The 14,040-nt window shown below is 35.6% G+C and overlaps 1 protein-coding gene across 1 annotated transcript in view; it reads left to right on the forward strand.

The window, feature by feature from the left end:
* The window catches only part of ARHGEF38 (Rho guanine nucleotide exchange factor 38), a 159,308-nt gene that overhangs the window by 39,330 nt on the left and 105,938 nt on the right, over positions 1 to 14,040 (forward strand). Inside the window, exon 2 of the mRNA XM_060088333.1 lies at positions 938 to 1,119. Within this exon, the coding sequence (XP_059944316.1) occupies positions 938 to 1,119 (182 nt within the window). The remainder of the gene's footprint in view (positions 1 to 937; positions 1,120 to 14,040) is intronic.

The raw sequence follows: 14,040 nt of genomic DNA on the forward strand, positions 1-14,040 counted from the left end.
TAGGATCATATTAGTTTTAAAGGAAATAAAATTACTTCTGCAACTAGAGACTACAATGAAAATTAAGTTTGTGATGGCATCAGGCTTGAAGCAAATCCATTTACACACACACATACACACTGCCCCACTATCTGTCACTGCTCCGATTTCATCTGTGACCTAGCTGTGGCTTCCAAAATTTTACATCACTGTGGGGAAGCTCATCCTTGAAGATATTTAGCTTTCTTACATTTTACTTTATATAAAACCTTGGCTACATGTGAGGCTTCCCATTTATCTCAACATCTCCTCAGCACTGTGATTTTTTAATTAAAAATTTCCGTTTGGCAGCTCAAAAATTCTGAAATAACAAGATATGCATCCCATTGAAGATGAGCTGTGAAAAATCTTAGTTGAAATTTGTTTAACCTACCACTGCCTCACTCCTCAGAGATTCTGTGAACTGAAAGACAAATCTCAATCATGTACAATTGTTTTCCATTTCATGGAGATTCGTGTACCACCCACTGAGAATGAGGGGCAATTATTTTTAATAATAGAGACAAAATTGGAAGGTGTTCCACTTACTAATTAAAAATCTTCCCTTGACATAATGTGTCCAAAAGAATTCTGAACTATGATTTTATGCATTTTATCTCTAGCTGAAGACTAGGTTTATAACCTAATATAGTAGCAATGGGATATTTTAAAGACTAGACATGTCAAATATTTTTTAACTGACCTGTTAGAAGTACTCATTCTCACACCTCTTCCTTCTCATAGTTTCACAGGATTCCAACCTTAAGGGAAACTTCCACACATCACTTCCCAAGAACACACGTGAAGACACTCTAAGCCTTTTCCCTTGCTAACAATAATCCTGCAGTGGCGTTGTTTGTAATGAAGGAACCAGAAATCTCAACAGAATGCCTCACAAGTACATGTTTTCATTTAACAGAAAAGATGACCCCACAGGCTGGGTGTTCCATGGCTGAGACCCTAACTCAGGAGAAGAAACATCAGAGAATGATGGCAAAGCGTTCGAAAATCATCAAGGAGCTGATACAGACGGAAAAGGACTATCTCAATGATCTAGACCTGTGCATTCGAGAAGTGATTCAGCCCTTGAGGAACAAACAGGTAAATGCAACTTTGAGGGTCCCCCCTGCCGCCACCCATATCCTAAATAGGATCACCAGCACCATGAAATCAGCACTCAAGTGCATCAGGCTACCCTCTGCCACAGCGATGGTGGAGTGATGGGCCTCCTCCCCTGAGGCCCTGGGTGTGGACTAGCAGAGGCATCCCCAGACTCAGACTTCTGTCAACACAGGGACACCCAGAGTCAAGGAAACTGTATTCTAAACTATGGGGGAAAGGAAACTCAGTTTTTGCCATTTTGAAATTTCAATGTGTTCTTTCTTGGATTCCTGTGGAACTGCTAACAAAATGTGAGCAAGGAGTTTTTAACAGTTTAGGAACAACGCACTTAATTTGATCCAAAGAAGTCAAGGTTTCAGAAGAGAAACATGTGGGTTTTTTTTTCTCCCCTACATTGAGAGCTCAATTAAACTTATGACTATTAACTAAGTAAAATTCAACACAGAAATTAACCTGAATGTAAGATAAAAAATTTCTCTTTGATAGGACTGGCCTCGGACAAAACTTGAGGTGTTTGTATGTTAATCATTCTCCTCCTTTTTAATCAAGGCCTTTTCAGGGAATTTCTTTCAGGCAATTAGAGTAAAGGTACAAGGATGTTTGTGTGTGTGTATATATATATATGGTCACTAGGCCAGTAAGTGGTCCTCATATACAATTCAAACAATATACAAAAAACATAAACCATAAACAAAAACATAAACAAAGTAAAAATGATCAGAAATTCCACTACTCAAAGATAATCACTATTCACATGGTTGGGAACATCCTTTCAGACATCAGTTTGGATACTTACATATCAACACACACATATATATTTTTACATAAATGTAATCAGAACCACACATACTACTTTGTAACATACTTGTTTCATTTAGCAGTCTGTTGGGTGTATCTTTTCATGACCACTAACACTTTGCAATGGTTTTCTACTGTTACTGATGCTGAGACACATATTTTGGGTACTGTCACCTTATCTGCATAGAATAAATTCTTAGAAGTGGAATTGCTGGGTCAAAGGATATGCATATTTAGGATTTTGATAAAAATTGCCAACTGACAACCAAAAACTTGATACTGTTCTAATTTTCATTCCCATTAATATTGCTTGAGAGGGTGCTTCTCTGCAGCCTCTTTAAAGCTGAGCATTATTGGTTTTATAAACAACAATGAAAACCAGGTGCCTTCGATTTCTTCTGACAAATATCTTCTTATATATTCATCAGCCATTTCTATTCATTTAATCCCTATTCATATCCATGTCTTTTGCCCTTTAGAAAAATTACGACTTGTCTTTTTCTTATTGTTTTATAAAACCTCTTTTTACATTAGGGATATTCTTTTTCAACCCCACATGTTGAAGCTAATTGTCTCAGTTTGTCCTTTGCCTTCTAACCTTGATTAAGGTTAAAAAGTCAAAACCTTCTTTATGGTTTATTCGTTTGTCTTTGCCATGTTTAAGTGGTCGGATATATCCAACTTTGTGGATTCTGGGTTTGGCATCTTAACATGTACCACATGATTATAAAAATATGATGAGTCAATAGTTCCAGCATCAATTATTAAATCTTTCCCCCAGTACTTACAACATCCAGAAGCAAAGTTTATATTTCTTAGCACAAGACCCTTCTCAGAAATAATAGAAAAAGTATCTGGTCTACAAATCAGGGAAAACCAGTGTAGATCAAGGTGACCTTTGATATAAAAGGGTTTTTTTTTCTTTGTTTGGTTTAGGACAATGTATAAAGAAAAGTGGCAAAGCAGGCTTGGCATATTTCCTCATAGGGAGTCATCTTTAGTCTTCTTCCCTCATGACTTTTTATTAGGTACTTACTATTTTTTGGGTCCTGTTTCAAACACTTCATTAGTATTCTGATTTAATCCTCTCGCAGTTCTCAAGTTAGAAGGCAACTTTCTGAATCTGGAAATTTCTTAGTAATTCTGTAAAAGTAGGAATAACATTCATGGTCATGATAAAAATTTGCTCTCAAGTTTCATTGCTAAATATATAAAAATATTTTGGTGTGTTTTTCATTTAATATAAACTAGCTGCATTGATGCAACCTCTATTCTGGCAGATATCCAGAATAGATATCTATAATTATTCAAATTATTATTATTCAAATTATTATTCATAATTATTCAAATATTGATTTTAAATGCACGTGGCATTAGACTCTACCACTATCTACCCTCCCTTAAGGTACAGTTCTAACGAGTCACTCTTATCTTTGAAAAAATTTAAACCTATCTCCATGTCTCCATAACTTCTCTCTCTCTCTACCTAATTTTGCCATCCATTTTTGGTAATTTCAACATTTAGGCAAACGATCTATGCAGCCTCCCAGCCTCTCACTCAGTTCTTTGACTGGTTTATATCCAGCAATCTTTCCTCAACTCCATCTCAGCCACTTGTTCTAGGGCCACATCCTACAACCATCATTACCAATAACTTCACACCCTCAGAATAAGAATTCCAGGCTTACTGTTCTCTAACCCCCATGTCCTCTCTTTCAGCTCACTCCCGCTGCTAGAGCCAACAATTTCCTGATGCCGCCAGGACTTCCACCCTACCGAGCTCATCACTGCCTTTTCATATGTTCATCAAACCCACACCTGGTTTAGTTCCCATGGGTCCTTCATTTTAAAAATCACTCCTTGCAGATGAACTCAATTCCCTTTTTGCTCTCTCTTTCCATTTACTTGCCTGAAAAAACCTGCCCTCCATGAAGTTCCATTTTCTGCCTACTTTCCACCTTTATCAGTTCAGCTTAACCAATCTCTTAAAATTCATGACCATTTCCTTCAAGTGGGCCTCCCAGTAATGTCTCTGAAAGTATTTTTTCACATCTTTTTCTTACTCCTCACATCTCAAACACTCCCTCTTTTCTTTGAACTCTCAGTTAACACACTTTTCCATCATTTCATTGAGAAAATACACACAGTAAGAAGGTTCACACACTTCCATCACCAAGTCTACCAACCTACCTGCATCTCTACCCATACAACCTGGCCAGAAAACTTCTCTACTAATGCAGGATTCTAACCCCTCAAGCTTACTCCAGAATTTTAGTCCTGACAGTGTCCTTTTTCTGTCCTGCATAATTGATTTTACTCTCCCTATTGGATCTTTCTCATCATTGTCTGCTATCTTAAAAAACAAAAACACAAACTGTCTCTTGATCCTAAAAGAATCATCTATATTCTCTATCTTTATTTCTTTCTCTTTTTAAGTTGAATACAAAGTATTTAATATGTATAAAAACAAAGGTGATTAAGATATGTTTCAAAATAAGCACAATTTACCAAAATTCTGCCCCTGTGATGAGTTAATGATCAATATAAAAAAGACTACATATATAATACCTTCCTTGGAATTCATAATCCATTTTTGTATCAAATGGAATAAGACGTTTATTCAGAATGGAAATGTTCTCAATTTTACACCATCTACTACACTGGTGCGTTAAACTGGTGTCACCAATATACATGCTGTTGCTGAGCTATACTCTTGTGTATGCTCTCTAATTTTTGTATTTTCACTTTTGTTGTCTTTCTTATTTTTTGCTTCCCATGTAACTCTTAGAAGCAATTCTAAGAATTGGTGTTTCAGACCATGTAAAATAAAATGTTCCCGTTATGGTGACATGTCGTTTATTTATTTGGCATGTTTAACTTTGGCTCTCAATACTTTGAATTACCGTTCTCGTAACTCTAACTCATATTTCCTTTGTTATGCTATTGGGATTGCTTATAGCTTCTTGATTTTTCACATCTGGCACTTCCCTTTGTTTAGTTATCTTTCAGTGCTCTCTGCCTTCCTCCTTGTGGAATTTAACTTCAGTCCAGTAATCTGTATGTCCTCTCCAATAGTGTTGTAATAGCAATCAGTGGGAGGTTTCTGAGGTCTCACGTCTGATCAACTTTTTCCCCACTTCTTAATGCTTTTAAGCTTTGGTTAAGTAAATAAATGCTCAGGAATTCAGATGATTCTTATAAACATTTATATGCGTGCTGAGGTAGTTAATTTATGCCCCAGCCCATTAACTTTACCACCTTTTCATTGTTCATTAATTTTTCATGTCCTCCTTCCCTCCTAAGCATTTCAGTACCATGGGCTTTGCACACAAGCCACCTGTCATCAGTTAGTGTCAAAATTTAGAAATTAACACATACAGTTTTCATGTTACCATGGAAATGGTCTGCAAACCGTGCTTAGCTAAACCAGAGGCAACATAAATAAATATTTTACATGTACAGGTTAAGCTGGAAGGGACTTTGGGATGTCATCTGATGGATGTCTTTTCTCTTGTTGAGAAGACTGTCTTTTCTGCATTGTATTTCCTCCATGTCTTCTTTCTATGCAATTGATCCATGTCTTTACAGTCCCAGAAGAAACAAGTCAGTTTATAAAAGTGAATACAGGAAGAAGGAAGTTGAAAACTGAGAAAAGCACTGTTCTGAGTGAACTTGCATGAATGAATCAGGGTACAAATGAATGTCTGGATCCAGCGCTTGACTGACACCTGTTTTGTGATAACTGTAGTTACAAAACTTGATCTTATTTCAAGGCTTTTCTATAAACAAAACTTCACCTAACTGAAGGCAAGGTCAAATCCAGCAGTTACATCTTATTTAGTGACAGCATTGTGAGAGATTTTGCAAAAAAGGCAAAAATTATCCACAACATTCAGTGTAGAGATGTTTGGTGGGAAACTGGTCCTATTATTTATTATCCAAATAGGGCTATAGAAGAGACTCTACATTTTTGGCAGTAAGTCAAACTAAGTCAAAACCAGAGTAAATTAACCTAACCATGGAAAATGGTTTTATGTGTAAGTAAAGGACCAAAAAGTGATTGAAAATAATAGTTAGAGGAATTTAAATACATGTTTTTACTTTTCTTAGTGTTTAATTATTTTTTTATTTGTAAAATTCACATAATGCAAAAATACCAAAGATCTCAAGGACATGATAACATCTTATAGCTATTCAGTTTCCTTTTCTAGAGGCAAACACCATTACCAGCTTATTTTTACCCCTCCAAGGGTATTCTATTTATGTATATATATTTGAATACACATTTAGTCAATTTCCATCTATGTAATAAGAAAGTTATATGTATTTATTTTGGATTTACTCATATTTGATCTAATTGTGTGAATTATACTTGACATTTGTGTTTTCTGAAAAAAGGACAAATAATTTTGTACTGACAAGAGCTCAATTGGAATTTTCTGTTAAAATTTGGACACCATTTATGGCAGCAATTTTGTAAGTAATTTTCATTAGAAAAAATATATAGAAGAAAATAATCACCTATAAATTTACCACTTAGAAATAAGCAAATAAGAAAATAAGCAAATAAGAAATAAGAAAATATTTTGGTTTATTGTCTAGGTATATACAGATATACCCAAATATTTTGTGAAACTGTAATCATACCCTTATGGAACCTCTTCCCCCTGAAAAATATATTTACGTGTTTTATTTTAAGCCATAAATAATAAAAAGTAATTTAAATGGAAAATATTTTATTTTCTTTATTGAGGGACCATAAATTTGAGGAGAACAATATCAAGCTCTCTCTGTATGCAGAGCCCCTTGATTGAAAATGGTGCCCACAAGTATTATCATGCAAGTATATGTGTCATGATGGCAATTGTTCTGTGTGATATACGTGACCTATAGTACACCGTATTGACATCCTACAAAAACCCTCTCCCTCAGTATCCAAAGTGGGTGAGGGGAGGCCTGGAATAGGAGAACATGAAAGACAGGGAATTAGAGAGGACAAAACTTTAACTTGTCCTCTTTTTTTTTTTTCAAAGGGGCAAGGGAGGGAAGGGACCACAGGGCCCAGGGAATCAGTTTCCTGCTCCTGTCCCCTACTTGAGTGAAGTTGCTATAGCTTAAACTATGATATCAACCTTGATAGAGAAGCTTATGTGTGAGGAGAGAGCACGGAGCAGATCAAAGTATCTCTGAAGGGGGACAGGGAGGAGGAGGGTGTAAGTACATAATGATAATAAAAATACTGTTCAAATACTGTAATGCCATGAAAATCTGTATATAACAGAAAGATGGCCATGGCCCAATTGATGTCCTATGAATTTTAAGCTATAGTTACTACATTTTAGTTTAGTGAATGATTTTTATTTTCCTTAGGAGTTTGCTGTATTTTAAATGGCTCCCTCCTCACCAGAATGAGTCCATAGCTGACTTATATAAAGGGGACTGTAGCTTCAGCACATGTTCTGGGAATTTCTCAGGCTTCCATTTTCTGCCTTCTCATCTGAGGTTCCTGGTGTCTGTCTTGACCTCTCAAATCTGGGTTCTACCTCAATATCCAGGGCCTGGCTGCCTTTCTACTTGAAAGCTGCTCCCAGGAGTTATACAGAGCACAGAGGCTGTGCAGCAAACCCTTTGGACAGCCTGCTTGTCACACAATTTTAGTTTTGTTCCTTGGATGCACTCTCTGAGATTACTCTTAGTTCTGTCTGAATCGCCTCCTTAATCCCCTCCCCAGCCCAGCTCTCAGACACCCACTTCTCCAAAAGAGGAATTCAGATAATGAAGTGAAATGAAACTTTGCCAATCTCACTGAACAAAGAACAGAATTACAGTCATGATAATTCACTGAAATACAAGATAAAAGAACCAAGGCAGAAATATTTTATCTAGTAGTTATTAAAATATACCCAGCTTTCATTTATAGATAGATAGGTAGATAAATTAGGTTTCTCAAAGCTATTTACTAAAACTTTGCCTGCATAACAAATAGAGGAAATCATAGGTGAGAAAATATCTATTGTCATAAATCTTTAAGTGTCATAGAAGGACTCCTGTCAAAATTGTCTTCTCTAGCTGTCACCTTCACTAAAAGACTTTTACTGTTGTCAGAAATAATAGTCATTCATTTTTGCTTAATAGGCAACCATGCAATTTTTGCCCTCCTGTTTTTTCTGTTACTGTACCCAGCTACTCTTTTTTTTTTAAGACTTTATTTTCTTAGAGCACTTTTAGGTTCACAGCAAAGTTGAGGGGAGATGTTCCATATATTCCTTGGCCTCACGCAGGTATAACCTCCCTCATTATCAACATCCCCCACCAGAGTGTTAGTTTCGTTACAACTGATGAACCTACATTGACACATTGTTATCACCCAAAGTCCAGAGTTCACATGATGGTTCATTTTTGTGTTGTCTATAGGTTTTGACAAATGTATAATGACACATCATTATGGTATTGTGGAGAGTATTTTTACTGCCCTAAAAATGCTCTCTTATTCCCAGAATGTCATATAGTTGGAATCACACAGTATGTAGTCCTTTCAGATTGACTTCTTTCACTTAGTAATGTGCATTTACGGTTCCTTCTTGCCTTTTTATGGCCTGATTTCCTTTTAGGGCTGAACAGTATTCCATTGTCTGGATGGACCACAGTTTATTTATCCATTCACCTACTGAAGGGCATCATGGTTGCTCCCAAGCTTTCGTAATTATGAATAAAGCTGCTACAAACAACAATGTGCAGGTTTTGTGTGGACGTGAGTTTTCATTCCACTTGGGTGAAAACCAAGAAGCATGATTGCTGGATCATACGGTGATATGTTTAGCTTTGTAAGAAACCACCAAATTGTCTTCCAAAGTGGCTGTAGTATTTTGCATTCCTGCCAGCAATGAATGAGAGTTTCTGTTGCATCACATCCTCACCAGCATTTGGTGTTGTCAGTGTTCTGGATTTTGGCCATTCTAATAGGTGTGTAATGGTGTCTCATTGCTTTAATTTGCATTTCCCTAGTGACATATGATGTGGAGCATCTTTTCATATGTTTATTTGTCATCCGTATATCTTCTCTGGTGAGGTGTCCATTAATATCTTTGGCCTATTTTTTAATCGTGTCTTTTGTTTTTCTATTATTGAGTTTTAAGAGTTCTTTGTATATTTAACAGTCCTTTGCCAGATGTGTCTTTGAGAATATTTTTCCCATTCTGTGGCTTGTCTTCTCATTCTCTTGATATTGTCTTGCATGGAGCAGAAGTTTTTCATTTTAATGAAGTCCAACTTATCAATTATTTCTTTCATGGATCATGCTTTTGTTGATGTACCTAAAAAGTCATTGCCATACTCAAGGTCATCTAGGTTTTTTCCTATGTTATCTTCTAGGTTTTTTTCTTAATAGTTTTGCATTTTACATTTAGTTCTGTGGTCCGTTTTGAGTTAATTTTGTGAAGGGTATAAAGTCTGTATCTAGATTCATTTTTTTACACATGGAGGTCCAGTTGTCCCAGCACCATTTGTTGAGAAAACTATCTTTGTTCCATTGTACTTCCTCTATTCCATTGTTAAAGGTAAGTTAACTATACTTGTGTGGATCTACTTCTGAGCTCTTCTATTAATCTATTTGTCAGTCCCTTTCCCAATACCATACTGTCTTGATTACTGTAGCTTAATGGTAAGGCTTGAAGTCAGGTATTATCAGTTTTCCAACTTTGTTCTTCTCTTTCAATATTGTGTTGGCTATTCTGGGTCTTTTGTCTCTTCATATAAACTATAGAAACTTTAGAATCAGTTAATCAATATCCACAAAAGAACTGCTGGGATTTTGATTAGGATTGCATTGAATCTATATATCAAGTTGGGAGGAACTGACATCTTGACAATATCGAGTCTTGCTATCCATGAACATGGAATATCTTTCCACTTATTTAGTTCTTCTTTGATTTTGCTCATTAGAGTTTTAAGCTTTCCTTAGATAGGTCTTGTACATATTTTGTTAGATTTATATCTAAATATTTCATTTTGGGGGATGCTAATGTAATGGTGTTGTGTTAGTAATTTCAAATTCCACTTGTTCATTGCTGGTATGGAAAGCAATTAACTTTTGTCTATTAACCCTATAACCTACAACCTTGCAATAATCACTTAGTAGTTCCAGGAGGTTTTTTTGTTGATTGTTTTGTATTTTCTACATAGACAATAGTGTCATCTATGAGCAAAGACAGTTTTATGTCTTCCTTCCTAATCTGTATACCTTTTATTTCCTTTGTCTTATTGCATTAGCTAAAACTTCCAGTACAATGTTGAAAATGAGTGATGAGAGGGAATATCCTTGCCTTGTACCTGACCTTAGCAAATATGCTTCAGGTTTCTCACTGTTAAGTTAGCTGTAGGTTTTTTGTAGTCATTCTTTGTCAAGTTGAGGAAATACCTCTCTATTTCTAGTTTATCGAGAGTTTTTTTAAATCATGAATCGGCACTGGATTTTGTCAAATGCTTTTTCTGTATCTATCATATGATCATGTGATGTTTTCTTTTTTTAATCTGATGTGATGGATTACATTAATTGCTTTTTGGATGTTGACCTGTCACTGCATACCTGGGATAAATCCCACTCTGTCATAGTGTATAATTCTTTTTATACATTTTTAAATTTAATATGCTAATATTTTGTTGATGATTTTTGCACCTCTATTCATTAGATATACTGGTCCATAGTTTTCTTTTCTTGTAATGTCATTGCCTGGTTTTGGTATTAAGATAATTCTGGTCTCATAGATTCACCCAGCTACTCTTTCTGTCTCTGTTAACTTCCAAAATTTTCAGATTGTATTCTATGCCTCAAATATATTCCACCTTAGTTCACTAAGCATAACTTTCTTAAAATCAACCCTGTCTCCTCCATGAAATTGCTGTGAACTAAGTGGAATCAAGATGTTGATTTCTCACAGACATGTCTCATTTATGCAAGCAATCACCATACTCCATTCATAATATGTTCTATAATATCATATCAAAATTCAATGCACACATAGTCTTGCAAGATATTGCAGCAGTTGGAGGAACTTGTAAAGGGAACACAGGATCCCTCTAATTTTTTTTTTACAACTGCATGTGAATTTACAATTATTTCAAAATAAAAAGTTTAATTTAAAATTATAATGCCCTTATTTTTTCTTTCTCTCTTCCTTTCTCTCCTTAACTATATTATCCTTTTAAATATACATGTAAAAATTTATATGCAAGAATGAAAACCTTTCCTATGACTCTACCTTGTTTATTCTGCCAAACTTTCCAATTAATTCTCTTTTTATTGTGATTTCAGGGAGGAAGAGACTACATTTTTAGTATAAGGATACACATTAAGTTGTTTAGAAGAAACTTTGTAGTATATAATAATCTCCCAAGTATCTTGGCTCTTTCTCGTGCTATGCTTAGAATACCAGAAATCTTTCTGGACTGTAAAACAAATGGAGGAAAAAACCGACTAAGTCCCTCTCTCCACTTCCACCTCCTTCTCAATCTAGTCCTTTCCCTTGCAGAGTCCCGCAGCTCCTGTGGTCAAACTTCTCAGTAACAGGACTTCGCAGAGTGAGTGCAGAGATAAAAGCCAGGCTGATAATATGAAAACAAATGCTGCCCAGAAAGTCAGAAAGCACAGCACTTTATTTTAGTTGCTATATTAAATAAAAGTCTGGAAAAAAATCAAAGCAATTCCTGCTAACTATAATTGAGATGCTGAGAGCAATGATTCAGAAATACACTTGAATTTCTGATTCTGCTTTGTACTGACTTTTCTGAGCGAATGTGCTGACTTTAAAATACTATACTCTTGCTGGAAACCTTCTTGAAACATTGATACATATATTCTTCAATCCTCTAAAAATACTGAATTTCATGGTTACTACCATCACATCACAATGAAGAATCCCATGATCTATATGGCCAGGTTAGAACTCCATGTTTTTTAAGACCAAAGACTTCATTTTCACTTTCTTTGTGGAATCTCTACATTTATTACATAGTCTGAGCCATTGTTCCTCCATTATAAGGTCAAATAATTGATGTTACATTAGAAAAGTAAAAAAAAAAGGCAAACTCAATGACATTTTCCTTACTTTTTAAAAAGTTTGCCAATCAGGTTGGAAAAGTCTATAGTTGTGGAACATTAAATTTAAAAATAAAAATCATATCAGTAAATGGTGCTGCCAAGCACAATGTCACTGTGTTAATCTACAAGATGTAACTGACATTGAGTCATCACTGTCACTGTGTTAATATACAAGATGTAACTGACATTGAGTCATCTCTGTTCATGTTCTGATTTTCTCTGGGAGGGACTTTTCTGCTTTGTCATCTTGAAAGACAGTTTGCTGTCAGATTGGATTCAGATTAAGTTGGGTATAGAAATGATACATCAATATTCTAATATGTGAAACTTCTTTTTATAGGTAAGAAAATCTCTTATCTTTGCTTGTTCAGAAGGCCTCAGCTCAAAAACTAAGGGATTTTTAAAACTCCTTGAATTACAGTTTTATAATGGAAACTCTCCCCCATGTTGTTACATTTGTAAGTACCTCATAATCTCCTTTTCAGGACGACTCCATTTTTCTTTAATTTGTATAATCTATAGTCCAGGTCAAAAAATGCTGGGCCAAGTGAGGAGATAAATGAATGCATTTTCCATTTCAGTGCAGGGGTTGGAAAGCTCAAAATTGAAAAAAAAGAGATGTGATACACAAATCTGTTTTAATATCTAGGAGAGTCATCCCTTTAGCCTGGGTAACAAGATTGTGCTCATCATCTCACTTCTCAGAACTGAGATGCACAAACCACTATTTTAATTTGCTTTTATCTGTAAAAGTAAGCAACAAAATTTCAGTAGCTATGATTATTATAATGGTGCTATAAACCTCTCTAATGAAATGCCAGACATGTGGTGCAAACTTACACATAGATGAACTAAGCATAGATGAACATTGCTGTGCATTTCAGTACAGGGCCATGAATCCTGGACTCCAAAGAATAAATACTAGGTCAGAAAGGAAGCATATAATGGGGAAACACATATTTATTAATAAGCACTTATTTAGGGCTCTTTAGATACAGAGAAGTCATTGATTAGATGAGTTAATTAATAATTAATCTTATGCCATTTGGAGGACACAAAGACATGGGAGACTCATCCTTTGCCATTAAAAGACTAAAAATCCCTAGTTAGCGGTGACAAGACCCATAGCTATGAAAAGATAACTTGTAATGCAAAGCAACAATTGATAAGTGCAGACAATAAATGTAGTTGGAGTTCACAGAAGGGACAGATCACTTCAGATAGATTAAGTAGTCAATATTTCATGGAGAATGTAATATTTTAGTTGAATATGCAAATTAAAAGATTAAATGTTTGTCAAGTGTCTACTGTATGCAAGGCCCTTTGTTAAATTCTAAGTGGAAATCATAGAAATTTATATCATGGTCCTGCCCTAAAAGAGTTTATAATATGGTCAAGAAAATGACTCATAAACACATAAAAAGCCAAGTAACAATCAAAGATACATTTCAAGGTGTTGCTAGAAATGATCACGACAGAAGGGAGTTTGTGATTAGTTATGCTAATTACTTATGCAGCAAATAACTGCTTTAGACGCTAGCAGAAGGAGGCTCTCCTTTCTCAGACCTGTTACCAGCATTTGACAGAAAAGCTTTCTCTTTCTGTATCCTGGGACTGCACATAAACCCAGTTGGGCCCCTAGTATTCCAATGGCTCCTCCTCCATCTCCTTTGCTGGTTGATCCTAACCTGTAAACACTGAAATAGCTCAGGGCTCAGTCTGTGGGCCTCTTCTTTCCTTTGTCTCCCTTCACTCTGTTGAAGATCTGATCTGGTTTCATGCCTTTAAATCCTATCTACATGCTAATGGTTGGCAAATTTGTACCTCCAGCCTGGACATTTTCCCTGAAGGCTCTCTTTGCTTGTATCCAGCTCCCCACTCAAACCTCTACATAATTGTCTACAAGCCATCTTAAATTTAACATGTTAAAACAGAGTTCCTACTTTTCCCTTTAAAATTTGCTCCCCTTGCAGTCTTTCTCACCTCAGCTCCATTTTATTTTTAAC

This window comes from Mesoplodon densirostris, chromosome 1 (genome assembly GCF_025265405.1).
Source record: "Mesoplodon densirostris isolate mMesDen1 chromosome 1, mMesDen1 primary haplotype, whole genome shotgun sequence".
NCBI classification, from domain to species: domain Eukaryota; kingdom Metazoa; phylum Chordata; class Mammalia; order Artiodactyla; family Ziphiidae; genus Mesoplodon; species Mesoplodon densirostris.